Source organism: Hemitrygon akajei, chromosome 8 (genome assembly GCF_048418815.1).
Source record: "Hemitrygon akajei chromosome 8, sHemAka1.3, whole genome shotgun sequence".
Lineage (NCBI taxonomy): Eukaryota > Metazoa > Chordata > Chondrichthyes > Myliobatiformes > Dasyatidae > Hemitrygon > Hemitrygon akajei.
Window position 1 is genome coordinate 102,233,674 of NC_133131.1, and position 17,828 is coordinate 102,251,501.

Below are 17,828 nucleotides of genomic sequence, written 5' to 3' on the forward strand. Positions count from 1 at the left end.
ACCTCACCACCACCCCCCTTCCTCAGAGATGGCACTCCCTTGTCCACTCATTCCACCCCAATGAACTCCCTCCCAGCACTTAACCCTGCAAGCATGACAAGTGCTGCACTTGCTCCTACACCACCTCCTTTATCAACATTCAGGGCACCAAACAATCCTTCCAGGTGAAGAAATACCTCTCTTGTGAGTCTGTCGGGGTCACCTGTTGTATCTGGTGTTCTCTGTGCAGTCTCCTCTACATAGGTAAACCCAAGAAAGATTGTGGGACTATTTCATTGAGCACCTTTGTTCAGTCCGCCACAAAAGGCAGGATCTTCCAGTGGCTACCCATTGCAATTTGACTTCCTATTCTGACATGTCTGTCCCTCTATTGCCACAATGAGACCAAACTCAGGTTGGAGGAGCAACACCTCATATACCATCTGTAAAGCCTCCAACCTGATAGCATGATTTCTCTAACTTGTGGTAATTATTCCCTTCTTCTCCCATCTCATCTCCTCACCTGCTCATTACCTCCCTCTGGTTCCCCTCCTTCCCTTTCTCCCATGGTCCATTGTCCTCTCTTATTAGATTCCTTCTTCTTCAGCTACTTACCTCTTCGCCTAACACCTTCAAGCTGTTTACTACATCCATCCCACATCCTCCCCCAGCCAACCACCTCACCTGGTTTCACTTATCATCTTCCAGAATATACACTTTCCCCTTCCCCCATCTTCTTAGTCTGGCTTCTGCCTCCTTCCTTTCCAGTCATGATCACGCTTCTCGGCTTGAAACACCAACTGTTTATTCCCCTCCATAAATGCTGCCTGAATTGTAGAGTTCTTCCAGCAATTTTTGTATGCATTGCTCAAGATTTCCAGCATCTGCACAATCCTGTGCTTATGATTGGAAAAAGTAAATTTGTAAATCAAATCAGGTACAGAAGATAACACTGCTGTGTTCTAATGCACTGCCCTGTATAGATTCCTTAACTGTGACTCACACCAGCTGCTCACCTGTTCATCATCCTCCACAACAACGAGAGTTAGTTTGTTCTTTCTGAAATCCAACTGGGTAATTTTGGGCCTGCATAACATAAAGAAAATGTGCTTACAGGGGAAATGAAGTAGCTTTCTAAAAATATTAATTACAAACAGGAAAATATGATGTAGAATTCTAATAGGTTTACCAAAAAAACAAGCCTATTTTGTTTGATCCTTCAAAAACCAATATGCCTGTTGGTGTTAATCCAAGAGAATATTCATAGCCATCTCTTCCCTAATTAAGAGAAAATATTACAGAACAGTTATGTAATAAACACATGTAAATTTATACATACATGCATAATATTTTTAAACAAAAACTTTTATTATCTTACCTTGACTATGTGCATGTCGACTCCATACATTTCCAGCCATTTGGCTTTGTTCAAATAGCATAATTCTGCCTGTGCTGGGCTTTTCCCCCTATCACAATGAGAAAGTAAAACCAGATATTACATCTAACAACCAGATCTAACAACATCTAACAAGCATAATTCTGCCTGTGCTGGGCTTTTCCCCCTATCACAATGAGAAAGTAAAACCAGATATTACATCTAACAACCAGATCTAACAACATCTAACAAGCATAATTCTGCCTGTGCTGGGCTTTTCCCCCTATCACAATGAGAAAGTAAAACCAGATATTACATCTAACAACCAGATCTAACAACATCTAACAAGCATAATTCTGCCTGTGCTGGGCTTTTCCCCCTATCACAATGAGAAAGTAAAACCAGATATTACATCTAACAACCAGATCTAACAACATCTAACAAGCATAATTCTGCCTGTGCTGGGCTTTTCCCCCTATCACAATGAGAAAGTAAAACCAGATATTACATCTAACAACCAGATCTAACAACATCTAACAAGCATAATTCTGTCTGTGCTGGGCTTTTCCCCCTATCACAATGAGAAAGTAAAACCAGATATTACATCTAACAACCAGATCTAACAACATCTAACAAGCATAATTCTGCCTGTGCTGGGCTTTTCCCCCTATCACAATGAGAAAGTAAAACCAGATATTACATCTAACCACCAGATCTAACAACATCTAACAAGCAGATGCTGGAAATTCAAACAACACACAAATAACCTTACACTTCCTCCCTCACCACCGTTCAGGGCCCCAGACAGTCCTTCCAGGTGAGGCGACACTTCACCTGTGATTCGGCTGGTGAGGTATACTGCGTCCAATGCGGTCTTTTATATATTGGTGAGACCTGACGCAGACTGGGAGACCGTTTTGCTGAACACCTACGCTCGGTCCGCCAGAGAAAGCAGGATCTCCCAGTGGCCACACATTTTAATTCCACGTCCCATTCCCATTCTGATATGTCTATCCATGGCCTCCTCTACTATTAAGATGAAGCCACACTCAGGTTGGAGGCACAACACCTTATATACCGGCTGGGTAGCCTCCAACCTGATGGCATGAACATTGACTTCTCTGACTTCTGTTAATGCCCCTCCTCCCCTTCTTACCCCATCCCTGACATATTTAGTTGTTTGTTTTTTTCCCCTCTCTCTGCCCATCACTCTGCCTGTTCTCCATCTCCCTCTGGTGCTCCCCCCTCCCTCTTTCTTTCTCCCGTGGTCTCCCGTCCCATGATCCTTTCCCTTCTCCAGCTCTGTATCACTTTCGCCAATCACCTTTCCAGCTCTTGGCTTCATCCCACCCCCTCTGGTCTTCTTCTATCATTTCACATTTCCCCCTCCTCCCACTATTTTCAAATCTCTTAGTATCTCTCCTTTCAGTTAGTCCTGATGAAGGGTCTTGGCCCAAAACATCAACAGTGCTTCTCCTTATAGATGCTGCCTGGCCCTTGTGTGTGTTATCACATCTCACACCAGTTTCTATTATATAATTATTCCACACCATAACTTAAAAATAAATTAAGCACTGTTTTCCCTTTAATACTAGAAATTCTTCATGAGTGTTTGCATAAAGTGTTAAAATTTACCCTTCTATACAATTCAGTAGATGTAGAAGAAATCAGTAAAAGATTCAATATGGATTTAAAGCTGAGGCTATTCCAGCTAAATTTCCTATCAGCTGATAAAATGTTCTTGGTTTCAACAAGGCTCGGGACTTGTCATTACATATTTACTTTATTTTTGGTTCATTTATAGAATTATAACTACAGTGAAGTCTACATTCCAAACTGCCTCATTCTCTGATGGCCGGCAATGACAGAAGCTATGTAAAGGAAAAACCTGAGTATTTTCAGACTGGTAGGGCCACAACAATTTTTAATATAGTTTGCTTCATGAAGCGATCGCTGTATCCATAATGCAGCCAACAGAATAGATGAAGTGACTTTACATCTAGCTCTATAGCTTTTTGAGACTGTTGTTGAAATTGCATTCATCCAAACATGTAGATTCTTGTTCATTGTAGATAGCATTTGGTGTTGAGAGGTGAAGCAGAGGCTACAGGATGCCTAGCTTCAGAGCTGCTCTTGAAATCAGAGTATTTATATGTCAAATTCAGTTAAGCTTTTGAACGATGATGACCCTTTGATATTGATGGTAGTGCTGTGGCCATTCAATTTTAAAGGTAGGTGATTTGACAGATGCCATGATGCACTTGAGTCATTAGATGATTTTTTAATCTCCGTGCACAACCATACCCTACGAATTTCCTGGGGTGGAGGAGAATACAGAGATTGAGAAAGATGAGGCCATGAATGGTTCTGAAAATGAGGAACAAGAGGCACCAGTGGTCATCAAGCACAGGGATAAAGTAATAGTACTTAATGTGTTGCGTATGAGCTATACAGTATGTACCGTGTTATGCACCTTAATCTGGAGGAACATTGTTTCATGTATAACAATACATGTATACAGCTGAATGACAACAAACTTGAACTTGGATGGCACCACTAGAGTACCCACATACTGAATGGAAGTGCGTGAAAAGTTTGGCACATTTGGAAGTCACCTTGTCTAATTAGCAATGTAATCACTGCTAATTAATAAGTCATTTTCAAATTAATTAGCACAGTGTTAGGAACTATTTTAAGTGACAACTTCAGCATGTTTTGTAAAATCTAGTTTAATATTAGCAGCAGTATCCTGCAGAGTCAGAACAGGCTATTTCCATCAAATATACCAAGGAAACATTTAGCACTTCGTCTTTATAGAAAAAAATAATAACCTAAATTAAAAGATTACTTTGAAGAATCATACAGGACTGGTTGAAGACAACACCTGGAATATTCCGCTATACTACAATTCTTTCTTTGTCCTGTACACTAAGTTTAAGTTTGGTTGAACTAATAACCAAATGTGTCTTTTTCAGAAACACCTGCTAAATATTAACGAACTGCAATATTCTGTATTAATTGTTATGCTTTATGACCCAATTCATCCACTTAAGTATCATAAAGTTACATGAATATCACACTCCTGATCAATGTTCCCTCTAATTTGTAATGACCAATATGTGCAAAAATCTTGTGACAATAACATGTGTGCACTGAATTTTAGATGCAGAGGTATTCATTTCAACACCTAGCAAAACACTGTCAATAAGAACTTTAATCTCCTCTGGGTTTGATAGTTTTTGCTCTCATTCATCTGCACTCTCACAAAACATACACAGCAGGCCTGTAATGGATAATGAAGGATTTTCTCGCCGGAGCTTTTGCACACCATCCATATGTGAATTGCTTGCTAAATAATGCTTCCAACTATCATTCCACTTCTTCCCACTTGCATATTTTCCAGCAACTTTTGCACTGCGACAATACATGCAGGTAACACCAGTTTCTGTATTTGTACATAAATATTTCTCATAGCAGAATTTCCTGACCTCATGAGCTTTCAATGTAGCAATTTCTACCGTTTTATTAAACAATTCCGCTTTAAATGAACAAGCAGTGCTTTTGCATTTCATGCACTTTTTTGGAATCTGACATAGTCAATCAATAATTTCTTCAATAAAAACATTATTAATAAGCCAGTTCTAAAATTTGCAGACAAATCTAATTTTGCAGATAGTGTTTAGAAGAGGAAATGTGATTGTGTATGATTGTGAAATGCCAATGAGGTAGAGGCCGATAACTTTTATTGCAGACACACATGCACCCTGAAGTTCTAGGAAGTGCTCTTTACTCCTCTAATTAAATCTTCTTTTAACTAAGGCTAGCATACTGCTACCCTTCCAAATTGATGGATTTTTCTGCATGTTAAATTTTAACAATTTGTGAGAAGACAGCCATGTTTCTCTGAACACAAAACTTTGCAATCTATCGTTCCAAAAGAATATTAATTCCCACTTTGCCATCAAATACTCTTATGGCTTTTACTTTGGTGGAACCTTGGTAGCATAGAAAATAATGGAAACAGCTGCCCTTATTTCATCCATCATCTTCAAATTACCAGCCAAAATTAAAGCATATTTTCAGAAGGATGTTCTTATTTGTAAATTTTGTGGTATTTTTGCCTCCAATTATTGAACGGTTTTTACAAAAATGTGTTTCCTTATTTGATTGGTCTGTTGGTTGTGAAGGGGTGTTACTGAGAATGGGGGCTAAGACCTGTGGTGTGTCACAGAGATTGGAGGTGGGCTTGCTGTTGTTTATCATCTATAATAATCAGTTGGATGACAATGTTTTTAACATGGTTAGTAAGTTTGTGGTTAATGGGCAGTGAAGAAGATTATTTAAGACTATACCAGGGTCTAGATCAACTGACGAAATGGGTCAAGGAATGGCAGGTAGAATTTAACTCAAGACAAATGTTAGCTGTTTCATTTTAGTATAACAAACCAGGGGAGAACTAACATAACAAATGGTAAGATCCTGAACAGAGAGATCTAGAGAAATGGGTATGTAGTTCACTGAAAGTAGCAATACAGGCAAATAGGGGAGGGTGAATGTGGTACTTGGCATGCTCACCTTAAAAGTCAGGCCATTGAGCACTGGAGTTGGATTTCATGTTGCAACTGTACAAAACACTGTTGAGACTACACAGGATATTATGCAGAATTTAGGTTTGCTAGCTATAGGAAAGATGTCATTAAGCTTGAAAGGGTGCAGAAATGTTACCAGGAATGTTACTCAACCTCCTTTGCTCCAAAGAACAAGTCCCAGACTATTGAGTATCTCCTTGTAACTCAAGCTAAGGGGTGGCTAAATTGAGGTATATAAATCATGAGAAGATGGATTTGTCACAAGTATTTTCCCAAGGATAGGGTAGTCTTAAACTAGAGAAGATAGACAAAGTAGAGAAGAAAGATTTAAAAGACACCTGCGGGTAGTGGTATATGGAACAAACTGCCAATGTTTAAAAGATATTTTGACAGGTACTGAGATCAAAAAGGTTTAGAGGGATATGGGCCAATGCAGGCAAATTGCACTAACTGATAGACACTTTGGGCGGAATGGATTAGTAGGGCAGATTTCAATAACATATAACTCTATGACACTAGATCTTACTGAAGATATTTTTCCAAACCCCTTTGAAGAGCTTAACAAAAGTAATTCAAAATAATTCACCATATTATATTTTACTCCCACATGTTTACAATTTATCTACTTTTCTCAAAAAAACCCTGTACTTGTTCCTTCATTCTATTTTCTCCATTAGTTGAGAAGTTTCACGGGGTGCTATTTATTCTCTGGATCTTATTTGTTCTTATACTAAGCATTCTTAAAATATGCCAGCAAATGAGTACTCTATGCTCCTCATTTCTCCAACTGCAGTCCCTCAATGCATACGACCTATATTTATCTAACATCACTGGTTGAATTAGTATACACTAACCTTTCTCCACAATGAATGAAGTTGAATAGTAAGAGTATTATCTTTCATGAGATATTAAAGCAATAACCATCTTACCTTTCAGAAAAATGAAAAGATTCAATGTCCCCATGGCTCATCCATTAAAAATCAGAACTAAAACTGTTTACTTGTTCATCACCATGTTTTGTGGGACCTTGCTGTACACAAATTGGCTGCTGCATTTTGTTGATGAAATTTCAGTAAGACCTTCAGTCATAAGGGTTATACATATTAAAACCAGCCCTATTCATCCATTCCACCCTTGATGTCCATTAGAATTGGTCCAATTTGCCTGTATCTTTTGAAAGTTTTTTTTAAACATTTCTAATCATGCAAAGTTCTATTTCTTTCGATCAGAAATAAATTTATTTACAGAGAAGGTTAATATTGGCTTCTTTTTCAAAAGTAAAATTAGTCTACAAGGAAATACTGTGAATGTCATATCTATCCATTTTCAGTTGCAACTTGCAAGGTTGAAACGCATGTTTAAAAGCAATCAAGAATACAAAACTGGTATATTCCCATATTGTTAGCAAGTAAAAATCTTGCTTGATTGTCTACAAATTATTGTGAGACTTGCAATAAAAGTGTGCTCAAAAGTTATTTCCTAAGAGATTTTTTTCTTGTAAGCATTTACCTGCAATCCTTCCACTTTGTAAAAATATCTATTTCCATATCCTCTGTCTGATTGGGATTAAATCTGAATTCTGACACCAGCTCCGAAGTATGTTCAAGAGGCTCACAGTCCCCAAGCTCAGCTAAAGAAAAATTAACATTTTATCTGTAGTTATATCAATACTTTTTGCCACAGAATATAACACAATTTTACAATGAAATAAAAATAGAAAGGGCTTGAAATATTCAAGAAGTCAGTCTGCTTCTGAGGAGACAGGAACAGTTAATATTCCAGATTGAATAATCTTTGTCAGAACTGGGAAGGAGAGAAAAGACCATTAAACTGCAGTGGGGTTGGAAGGGAGTATGTCTCCGGGATAAAACTGGGATGACCATGAGGCTAAGCAATAAACAAGATAATCAAGTCAATGAGTAAATGAAAACAGAGAGTGATAACAGACATAAAAGAGAAGTTTCTCCCCCTCTCAGTTCTGATGAATGGTATTCAAGTTGAAATAGCATGACTTGCTGAGTATCTGCAACATGTCAGTTATTTTTAAATCTCCAGTTTTTTAAAAATTTTCATCTCAGGTTGACAGAGAAAGACATAATAATGCATATCAGCCTTTATTACACAACAAAATTATATTCATTTCTATTCAGTAAACAGAAAACTATAAGGTTATTCATCTAATGATAACATTTGAAATCAACTCTGTTGTTCCAAGAGAAATACTACACTGATAACTTCTGCTTTTAATCTCAGTTTCACCACCTTCAGTGGCCTCATAAATGAATGTTCTTGATCAGGAAAAGAGATTCAGTGATAATTTCAGGGGTTTATTTTCGGTTTGATCACAACTATTTGAATAAAGCAGCTTGTCGACTCTACAATAGAATTTGGACAATATCTATGTTTGGCTGGCAAGTTGTAGTAAACATTTATATAAAAAAATCTTCATTTTTATCCTCTACCAACTGACAGCAACAGTAATGGAACATTTGCAGTGTTTCTCCATAACTTTCAAGGACACTGATTTGGCTTAAAGAATGTTAGGGCTTCTAAAACACTGACCTTAAATTCTATACTTGTGTTCCTAATGGAACTAGTAGGTGGACAGTATTTTTAAATAAGGTGGTCTTTTTCAGCATATGCTTTTGCCTGAAGCTTTGTCCACACTGGAGTATAATATAAATATAATCATGAAAGATTTAAACAAAAAGCAGTGTCCATACAACTGGCTGCTAAGAAAAAAAATGGCTAGCAAATTCAAAGGCTTAAATATTTAAACTTGGTTCAAGATTATAAAGCCAGTTTTATAAGCAAGTTTTGTGCTACTAACAACACCAATGGAAAACATTTCACTTGACATAGAGAACTGATTTAAGAAAATACATTAATGAATTGTTCATTAAAAACATGTCATACAAACACCTGCAAAATTACATTCTAGAAGTCAGATGTGAAGTTGTTTAGAAGTGCTTTATGATGGACCTACATCCAAGCACACTCAAGCAACTGTTGGTGAATACCAAAGAACCCAGCCTGTTATATGAAAAGAACAAGAGGAAAGCCAGTCACAGAGGCTGGATCAGAGTCCATGAGCACATTGATCGGGATTCTCAATAATTACACACAAAAGTGATTTTATTGGATTTGCCTGAGGAAAATTAGAGAACTAATGTAAAGAAAAAACACACTCAAACCGCATTAAAAGTGGGGGGAGGATGGAAATATTCTCCTTGTTTTTCTTTCTCAACTGCTCTACAATAGTTTTCTGGGTATATTTCCTTTAGCAATTCATATTTTTAAAAATCCAAATCCAATAATATCTTTAGTTCACCACTGATTTTTAACATTATGTTAACCAGGAAAAAAAACATGTTAATCCTAAATCCAAGCTACCATTACTTGCTAAAGGCAGATGGGTGTGTATCAATACAGGGATAGGATAAGCTGAACAATATCAAACTTGGTGCACATTACTGGCTGCACCCTTCCAAAGTAGTGGCCAGTGTTCCAGTGGTTACTCCTCATGTTACTCTACGTGGTTAGGAAGTGAGGTACCCATCACAGGATAATCAGCAGTAGCCCAGCTACACTCTTGTGATCAGGTGTTGATTTAGCTTCTACAGTTCAGACTCTGGTCAGAACATCAAAACTTTCTTACAGTTCAAGACAACTCTTTTCCTTCTGTTCTGTTAGATTTGGTCATTATTTTGTAATATATGCATTCTTGATATGAATATCACTGCTAAAGCCAACATTTATTGCCTAACCCTAATATGCCTTGGGAAATAAATGGTGATTTACCTTCTTGAACTGTTAAACACCATCTGATAAAGTTCTCCCATAGCACTATTTGGTAGAGTTTTGAAACCGTGATAATAATGATTTGCTGAAACTTCCAAGGCAGGATGTTTTGAGACAGCACTGCTCTCACTTAATTGTCACCATCCAGGTTACAACTATCATGGGAGCTGGGAGACACTATTGAAAAATCCATGACAACATGAAGTCAGTTGGATAAATGGTGAGTCATTCATCAAAGAACACCCAGCCACTGACCTGCTCTTGTAGCTACACTATTTATGTTCCTTTCAAGTTTTAAGTCAATGGTTATACCACAATTCACCTTTTAGGGCACTTGGTGAAGGCACTGACAATGGTATCACAAAGGAAGGCAAACACGTTCTTTGCTGGAGATGGTATTTTCCTTTGAGTATAACTTATCAACAAACACTGTCCAAGTATTGTACATGAAGGCACTGATGGCTTCATTATTTAAGATATCCAAATGTTATGTCTCCCTCAATGAATTAAGTACTTTCACATTTAACCCTGGAGGTTCCCATTGCCTCTTTTAACTGGAAGCTGCCAAGAACCTAACTTCTAATGTGCTGCAAATTCCACTATCGAAGCATTAAGCATCCAGTATTTAGATTCCTGACAATGAGAGCTGACAGTCATTGTTTACAGTAAATAGCAGGTTTCTCAGTGGCATTGAATTACACAGGGATTCTGGGCTACAAGTCCAAAGGACTCTGAAAGTGGCAACACAAGGTTGCAAATAAGCTGTATAACATACTTATCTTTATCAGTCAGAAAACAGAGTACAAAAACTGGCAAGTTACATGGAAGGTGTATAAAACTTTGATTAGAAGTATTGTGTGTACTGGTCATATTATAAGAAGAGCAGACCTCGGTTAAGCCGGTCTTAATTTAGCACTCAGCCTACCCAAGTTGGGAGACAGAGGATATAAGGAGCAGATTTGGGCAAGGCTGGTCTTTTTGGGCTGCATAGGTGTGGAAAGTGTCGGCATCAGAGGCTTGAACTCAGCTGCAAATAAAAGGAGGGTAGGCTCAGGCGGAGCAGCCACTGTTGGAGCATACCATTGATAGAGTGTGAAGGCTTCAGCATGAATAAGCGAAGGATACCCCCTGAGTGTAACTATGAAAGAACAGAGTGCCATGTGGGTGGCAAAAAGCGTGAAAATGTAAAGACAGTAATGGAAACCACTGTAAAGATTTGAAAGTCATTGAATAGTTTATTGTATATAATTTTATTTTTGAATAAAGTCTATTTTGGTTAATAAAAAAAACAGTTAAAAGAGGTAAGCCTCTCTCTTTACTAAGTATAGAGTAGTCAGGATGGAATGCTCCTCCTGTCAGATATGGGAATTCAGGATGTCTGATGGTTTCCCTCATGACTACATCTGCAGGAAGTGCACCCAACTTCAGCACCTGATTGATCTGGTCAAGGAGCTGGAGCTGAAGTTGGATCATTCGGGAGGCTAGGATATTATAGACGAGACTTTCAAAGAGGCAGTCACACTCAGAGCACAGGCTTTGGACAGGAGAGATAAGGGGATTAAGAAGTCAGTGCAGGGTTCCTCTGTGGCTATTCCCCTCACAAGTATGCCTCTCTGGATAATGCTGGGCAGGGGAGGGACGTTGGCCCATCAGATCACGTCCACAGCAGCGAGGCTGGTGGCAAAGTAGCCGGCTCTGAGGCTCAACAGGGAAAGGTAAAGTCAGACAGTGGAGTAGTTATAGGGGACTTGATATGGGGACAGAAAGGAGATTCTGCGGCTTTGAAAGAAACACTAGGATGGTGTGTTGTCTCCTGGGTACTAGGGTCCATGCTGTATTAGAACGGCTGCAGGATATTCTCAAGGGGCAGGGGGAACAGCCAGAGATCACGGTGCATATTGGCACCAATGGCGTAGGCAGAAAAGGGGAAGGAGGTCCCCTTATACAGTGAGTATATGGAGTTATGAAAGAGGTTGAAGAGAAGGACCTCCAAGGTGGTCATCTCTGAATTACCCCCTGTACCACGGGCTAGTGCAGGTAGGAATGGGGTGACAGTATGGTGGAATGAGTGGCTGAGGAAATAGTGCAGGACTTGGAATGTTAGATCATTGGAACCTTTTCTGGGGAAGGTGTGACCTGTACAAAAGGGACAGGTTACACCTGAACTATCAGGGAACCAACATCCTGGCTGGGAGGTTTGCTAATGCTTCTCGAGAGAGTTTAAACTAGCTTTGCAGAGGGCTGGGAACCAGAGCACTGGGTCAATAAGGGAAGGATCAGGCCAGAAGGTAGATGTCAGGGAAAGTATTGAAAGGCAAAATCGAAATAACGGGTGTGATGGGTCAGACAGTTTGAAGTGTATATATTTTAATGCTAGGAGTATTATGGGTAAGAGTGATGAACTTAGAGCATGGATTAGTACATGGAACTACAATGTTGTAGCCATTACTGAATCTTGGCTCGGAGAGGGGCAGAGGAATGGGTGATTAATGTACCAGATTTTCAAAGTTTTAGAAAAGATAGAACAGGAGGCAAGGAGAGGGGCAGGGGGAGCTGCACTATTAATCAGGGACAATATCACAGCTGTATTCAGGTAAGCCAACCTGGAGGGATCAGATACTGAGTCAATTTGGGTGGAACACGGGAACACACATCCCCCTAATAGCCACTGGGACACAGAGGAACCGATACGTAATCAGATTAAGGAAATGTCTAATAATAATAAGGCATTGTCATGGGGGATTTCAACTTCCCTAATATAAACTGTAACCTTCTTAGTGCAAAGGGTTTAGATGGGGCAGAATTTGTTAAGTGTATCCAGGAAAGTTTCTTAAATCAGTATGTGGACTGTCCAGCCAGAGGAGGGGACATACTGAGCCTTTCCAGATGACTGACCTTTCAGTGGGTGAACAATTAGGGAACAGTGACCATGCCCTCCATAACTCTTAGGAGAGCTACAGATAAGGATAGGTATGGTCCTTGTGGGAGAGCTTTAAATGGGAGTAGGGCATTAGAGAGGAACTAAGAAGCACTAATTGGGAACATCTTTTCTCTGCTAAGTCCACATCAGACATGTGAAGGGTGCTTAAAGGTCAATTGCACAGAGCACAGGAAAGGTATGTTCCTGTTGGAAGGAAGGACAGAGATGGAAAAGTAAGAGAACCTTGGATGTCCAGAGAGGTGATGAATTTAGTCAAGGAAAAAAAAGGGAAAATATGTAAAGACTCGGAAATTAGGATCAGAGCAAGCACATGACAAGTGGCTGGATAAATTTGGGTTATTTTCTCTGGAGCACCAGAAGCTGAGGGGAAATCTGATAGAGGTTTACAAGATTATGAGAGGCATGGATTATGAGAGTGGGTAGAGAGTATGTTTCCCAGGGTTGAAATGTCTAATACTGGAGGGTATGCATTGAAAGTGAGAGGGGTAGGTTCAAGGGGGATGTGAACAGTAAATATTTTACTCAGAGTGGTAGATGCCTGGAATGCGAAACCTTTGGATTGGCACATGGATGTAAGGAAGATTGAGGGATATGAACATGGTGTAGGTAGAAAGACTTAGTTTTTGAGTGTTTTTGATTTGCTTTTTAGCTCCTTTGGCACAGCACTGTGGGCTGAATAGAACTCCTATGCTGTACTGCTCTATATTCTATATTTACAGGAAAGATGCAAAGACTTTAAAGGAGGTGAGGAAGAGGTTCGCCAGAATGTTACCTGGATTAGAGTGTTTTAGCCACAAGAAGTTGAACAGACTTGGACCATTTTCTCTGCAGCATCAGAAGCAGAGAGGCAACCGGACAGATGTATGTAAAATTAGAAGGGTAGACAGGCTGGATAGTCAGAATCTCTTTCCCACAGCAGAAATGTCAATACTTTAAGGTGAAATTGTTAAAGTTTAAAGAGGATTCATGTGGCAGATTAGTTTTCCCACACACAGGAAGTGCTGTATGCTTGGAGCTAACTGCCGGGGAGGAGGTGGAGTGGTTAGCAATGTTTAAGAAACACTTAAGACAGGCAACTGAACAAGAAGGGAATGGAGGGATACAGACCATGTGCAGACAGATGGGATTAGTTTAAATTGACATTACAGTCTGCACAGAAATCATGGGCCAAAGGGACTGTTGCTGTTCTGCATTTTATTGTTCTTTAAACTGAACCTGCAAACACTCCACTACATTGTGCCCACATCTCAGCAGGCTAATATATGCTGCATTCCAACTCTTTCCAGACAGGGTTTTAGCTTCAGTGATATAAAAACATATTGGAGCAGTCATCAAACAACTTACTGTCAATACATACTGATATAAATACATCCCAAGATGTCTAATTAAACAGATGAGATCTTGTACTACATAGATCAACAATATGTCGTTAAATTTAAAATTTGAAGTCTATGGAAAACCTGGAGACTTCACCTTCCCATTACTAACCACCAGTGACTATCAATTTCCGCGACTGCCAAACTACTGTTCTTCATTCCCCCAGAATATTCACTGACTTCTACTTTTTTCCCCACCCATACTCCCAGAAGCATAACTTTAGGATTGTAATCTCACACTTATTCCCTATGCCATGTGCTGGTGATTATATAAACAGGAAGATAGGACAGTGAAATGTGTGGCTGAAGAGGTGTGTGGAAGGAAGGTCTTCAGGTTCTTGGATCATTGGAAACTCTTCTGGGACAGGGGTAACCTATTTAAGTACTAAACCAGAGGGGGACATACTCCCTTTTGGCTAGTGCTATTTGGAAAGGTTTAAACAAGCGAGGCAGTGAGGTGACACCCAGAATGACAGTGAGGTTATATAGACAAAATATAGGAACCAAAAAAAAGGATGGTCACATGTAGATGTGCCTCCCAGTAGTCAGTAGAGGTAATAATACTAATTGAAATTAAACAGGGAATTTTAATCTTCTTGGTATTGACTGGGATATTGTTTAAGGAGCTTTGATGAGGAGGAATTCATAAAAAGCAATCCAAAAGATTTTCTAAAGCAGTGTGCAGTCCTACTAGGCAAGGCGGGGGGGGGGGGGGGGGGTTTATACCTTATCTTAAGGAATGAAGATGGGAAACTATTTTAAGTGTCTGTGGGGGAGCTCTTTGGAAACTGTGACTATAATTTGGTAATCTTTACAGTAGTTATGATAAAAAAACATTAAAGTAGGTCATTGAGTCAGGACCATAGGGCGAACTTCAATAGCACTAGACAACAGCTGGGAGAGGTAGATTGGGAGGAACTGCTTGAGAGGAAAACAACATCTGATGTGGGAGGTTATTAGAATTGAGTTAGTAAGAGTTCAGAGTCAGGTACAGGTAAAAATGGTAAGCTTAGGTAACTTTGGTTGATGAAGGATATTGAAAGTTTGATCAGAGAAAAGGAATGTATATCAGCTATAGGAAGTTAGCATCAAAGGAGTCAGTTGAGGTTTATATAGGAAATGAGGAAAAAAACTTCAGAAATTAGGAGGGCAGAAAGGAGCCATGAAGTGATCTTAGCAAGTAGGATTAAGAAGACTCCTAAAACCTTTCATCAGAATATTAGAGGTAATTCCATGAGGAATCTCTAAAATTAAAAATATAGATACACAAGACGGTAGTGAACAGACCCTCTTAGAGACCAGAGGCATGATTTACATGTGCATCCAGGAGATATGAGATAAATTGTAAATGACTGTTTTTCATTCACATTTACCAGGAAGGACATGGAAGCTGGAGAGTTAAGGAGGGGCACACTGGTACTCTGCAGAACAACTACATCGGTGGAGGGATCTACTAGACATAATGAGGCATATTAGGGAGAACAGATCTCCAGTGGTAGATAGAATCCACCACAGGTTACCAATGAATCTTATATCATTGGTAGGCAAGTTGTCAGAGAAGATTCTGAGGTACACTATTTATGTTTACTTGGAAAAGCTGGGATTGATTAGAAAGACTAAACATGGTTTTCTGCAGGGTAGATGATGTCTCACAAACCCGATAAAAGAGTTTTGTTGAGAGGTTATCTGGGAGAAATGATTAAATCAGAACAGTAGATTTGGTTTACAAAAGCTCTGATAAGGCTATTGACAAGGCTCCACATAGCAAAACTTGTCCAAAAAATTAAAACACAAGGAACCGGAGGTGTGTTGGCAAACTTGTTCCAAAACTGGCCTGATGACAGGAGGGAGAAGGTTGTTTCTTTGACCAGAAATCTGTAAAGAGTGATGTACTACAGGTATTGATTCAGGAACCTACACTGCCTGTCACATACTATATATAAATGACTTGGATGAGAATGTAGAGAGTGTGATTAGTAAATCAGAAGACAACATGAAATTTGGAGGAGTTGTATTACACAAAGAAGCTGGTCCAAGGATATAGTGGGATACAAATCTCCTGGAAAATTGGACACTGTGATGGCAGATGGAAGTTAATCTAGACAAGTATTTTGGGAGGTCAAGGTCAGCTAGAATGTACAGGTATAAAATAAATAGCACAGACTCCAGACTTAGAGAGATAAACAGAGAATTTCAGGTGCAAGTTTATTGATCCCCAGAAGTGATGACACAAGGTTGAAGAGATAGTGAAAAAGGCATTTGGTATGCTTGCCTCCATAGGCTGAGGCATTGAAGATAAAAAGTGGAATATTATTTTGAACACAGTCATGGCAGATAGAAGAATGAGGATAAGAAATGGGATATTGTGTTCCAGTTGTACAGAATATTGGTAAGACTGTAATTATAGTGTATATTTCTGTTCATCACACTACAGGAAGAATATGACAGGAATAGAGAGAGTGCAGAAGAGGTTCACCAGAATGTTGCCTGGAACAGGGGAGTTGTAGTTACAGGCGAAGATTGTAAAGGCTGGGTTTATTCTTACTGGAAGGCAAGGAGAGTGAGGTGTGACCTTCTAGGGAGTTATAAAGGTAGGAGGAGCATAGATAGGAATAGTCAGATCTTTTTTTCAGGGCAGGGAAGTCTAAAACTCAAGGGTACATGTTTAAGGTGAGCGAGGAGACACGTAAAGGAAATCTGAGGGGCAAGCTTCTCACACAATGATGAACTCCAGAAATAGCTGCTAGTGGAAGCAGTAGAAGCAGATGCAATGGCAATTCCAAAGGCATTTTGACAGGTACTTAGATAGAAAGGCACAAAGGGTTATGGGTCTACTTGGGCAAAGGGTAATAGTGTGGATAGCGTTATAGTCAGTATGGATGAGGTGGAACATAAGATCCCATTTCTATGCTGTATTTTTCTATGATTCTTGATTCTTCTATGAAAATTATTCAATCAACTTTCTACTAATGAAGATAATTGAGAGGCCACAAGACACAATCTTTATTTAATCTTAATCAGAACAATCTTCATCAGAGGTGGCAAATAATTGGTTACAAGTTTCTGGTAAATGGACCAATTTTAGATTCTTTAGTGCTACAACTACTGGATCAATTTGTCAACAAAAGCTTCAGTTATTTTCTTTAAGTTTGGAGCCAAACTTAAATGGGGATTCTTGTTGCATATCCATCAATAAGAATATTCAGCAGTGGTCAGTTTAGTTTTGTAAATGACTGTGCAGTATATTTTAACAAATACACATTTTTAAATTGATGACCTTTCCATTTTGTAATCATAAAACCATAGATTAACATACCTCAGTGGCCTCAGTCAAGGTCTTGGCATTACAAGGCCTCCTTGAAGATAAGCAGGTACTAACTGAGAATTTTTACAAGATTTACTATGCTTTCATACTGCGAGTCAGAAAGTTGTATTGCTCCCAAATAATTCAATAAGACTCCTAAATAGCTACATCAAAAAGCAGTAATAACATCCATTCCTTTTATCAAGAAGTGACATTCCACTTACATTGAAGGCAGTAAGCAGCTAATTCTACACCAATTTCATAGGGACATTTCAATCTGCAAAAAATAAAATATGTTTGGATCTTATTATGTAGTTCCATTACACAACTGTTCAAAGGCTAACTATATTGTAAGCTTCCCTCATTCAGCGTATTCAATTGAAAATGTCATCAGCTGTGTTAAGAAATTAACTAACTTAAATGTAGTCAGATCTTTTAATACACTTGTTCTTGCAATAATAGC

General features: G+C 39.0%; 1 protein-coding gene across 1 annotated transcript in view; it reads right to left on the reverse strand.

The window, feature by feature from the left end:
* The window catches only part of LOC140732124 (band 4.1-like protein 4B), a 354,588-nt gene that overhangs the window by 178,566 nt on the left and 158,194 nt on the right, over positions 1–17,828 (reverse strand). Inside the window, exons 6-10 of the mRNA XM_073054310.1 lie at positions 17,590–17,642; positions 7,453–7,573; positions 1,358–1,445; positions 1,169–1,257; positions 996–1,065 (exon numbers count right to left, since the gene is read on the reverse strand). Of these exons, the coding sequence (XP_072910411.1) occupies positions 996–1,065; positions 1,169–1,257; positions 1,358–1,445; positions 7,453–7,573; positions 17,590–17,642 (421 nt within the window). The remainder of the gene's footprint in view (positions 1–995; positions 1,066–1,168; positions 1,258–1,357; positions 1,446–7,452; positions 7,574–17,589; positions 17,643–17,828) is intronic.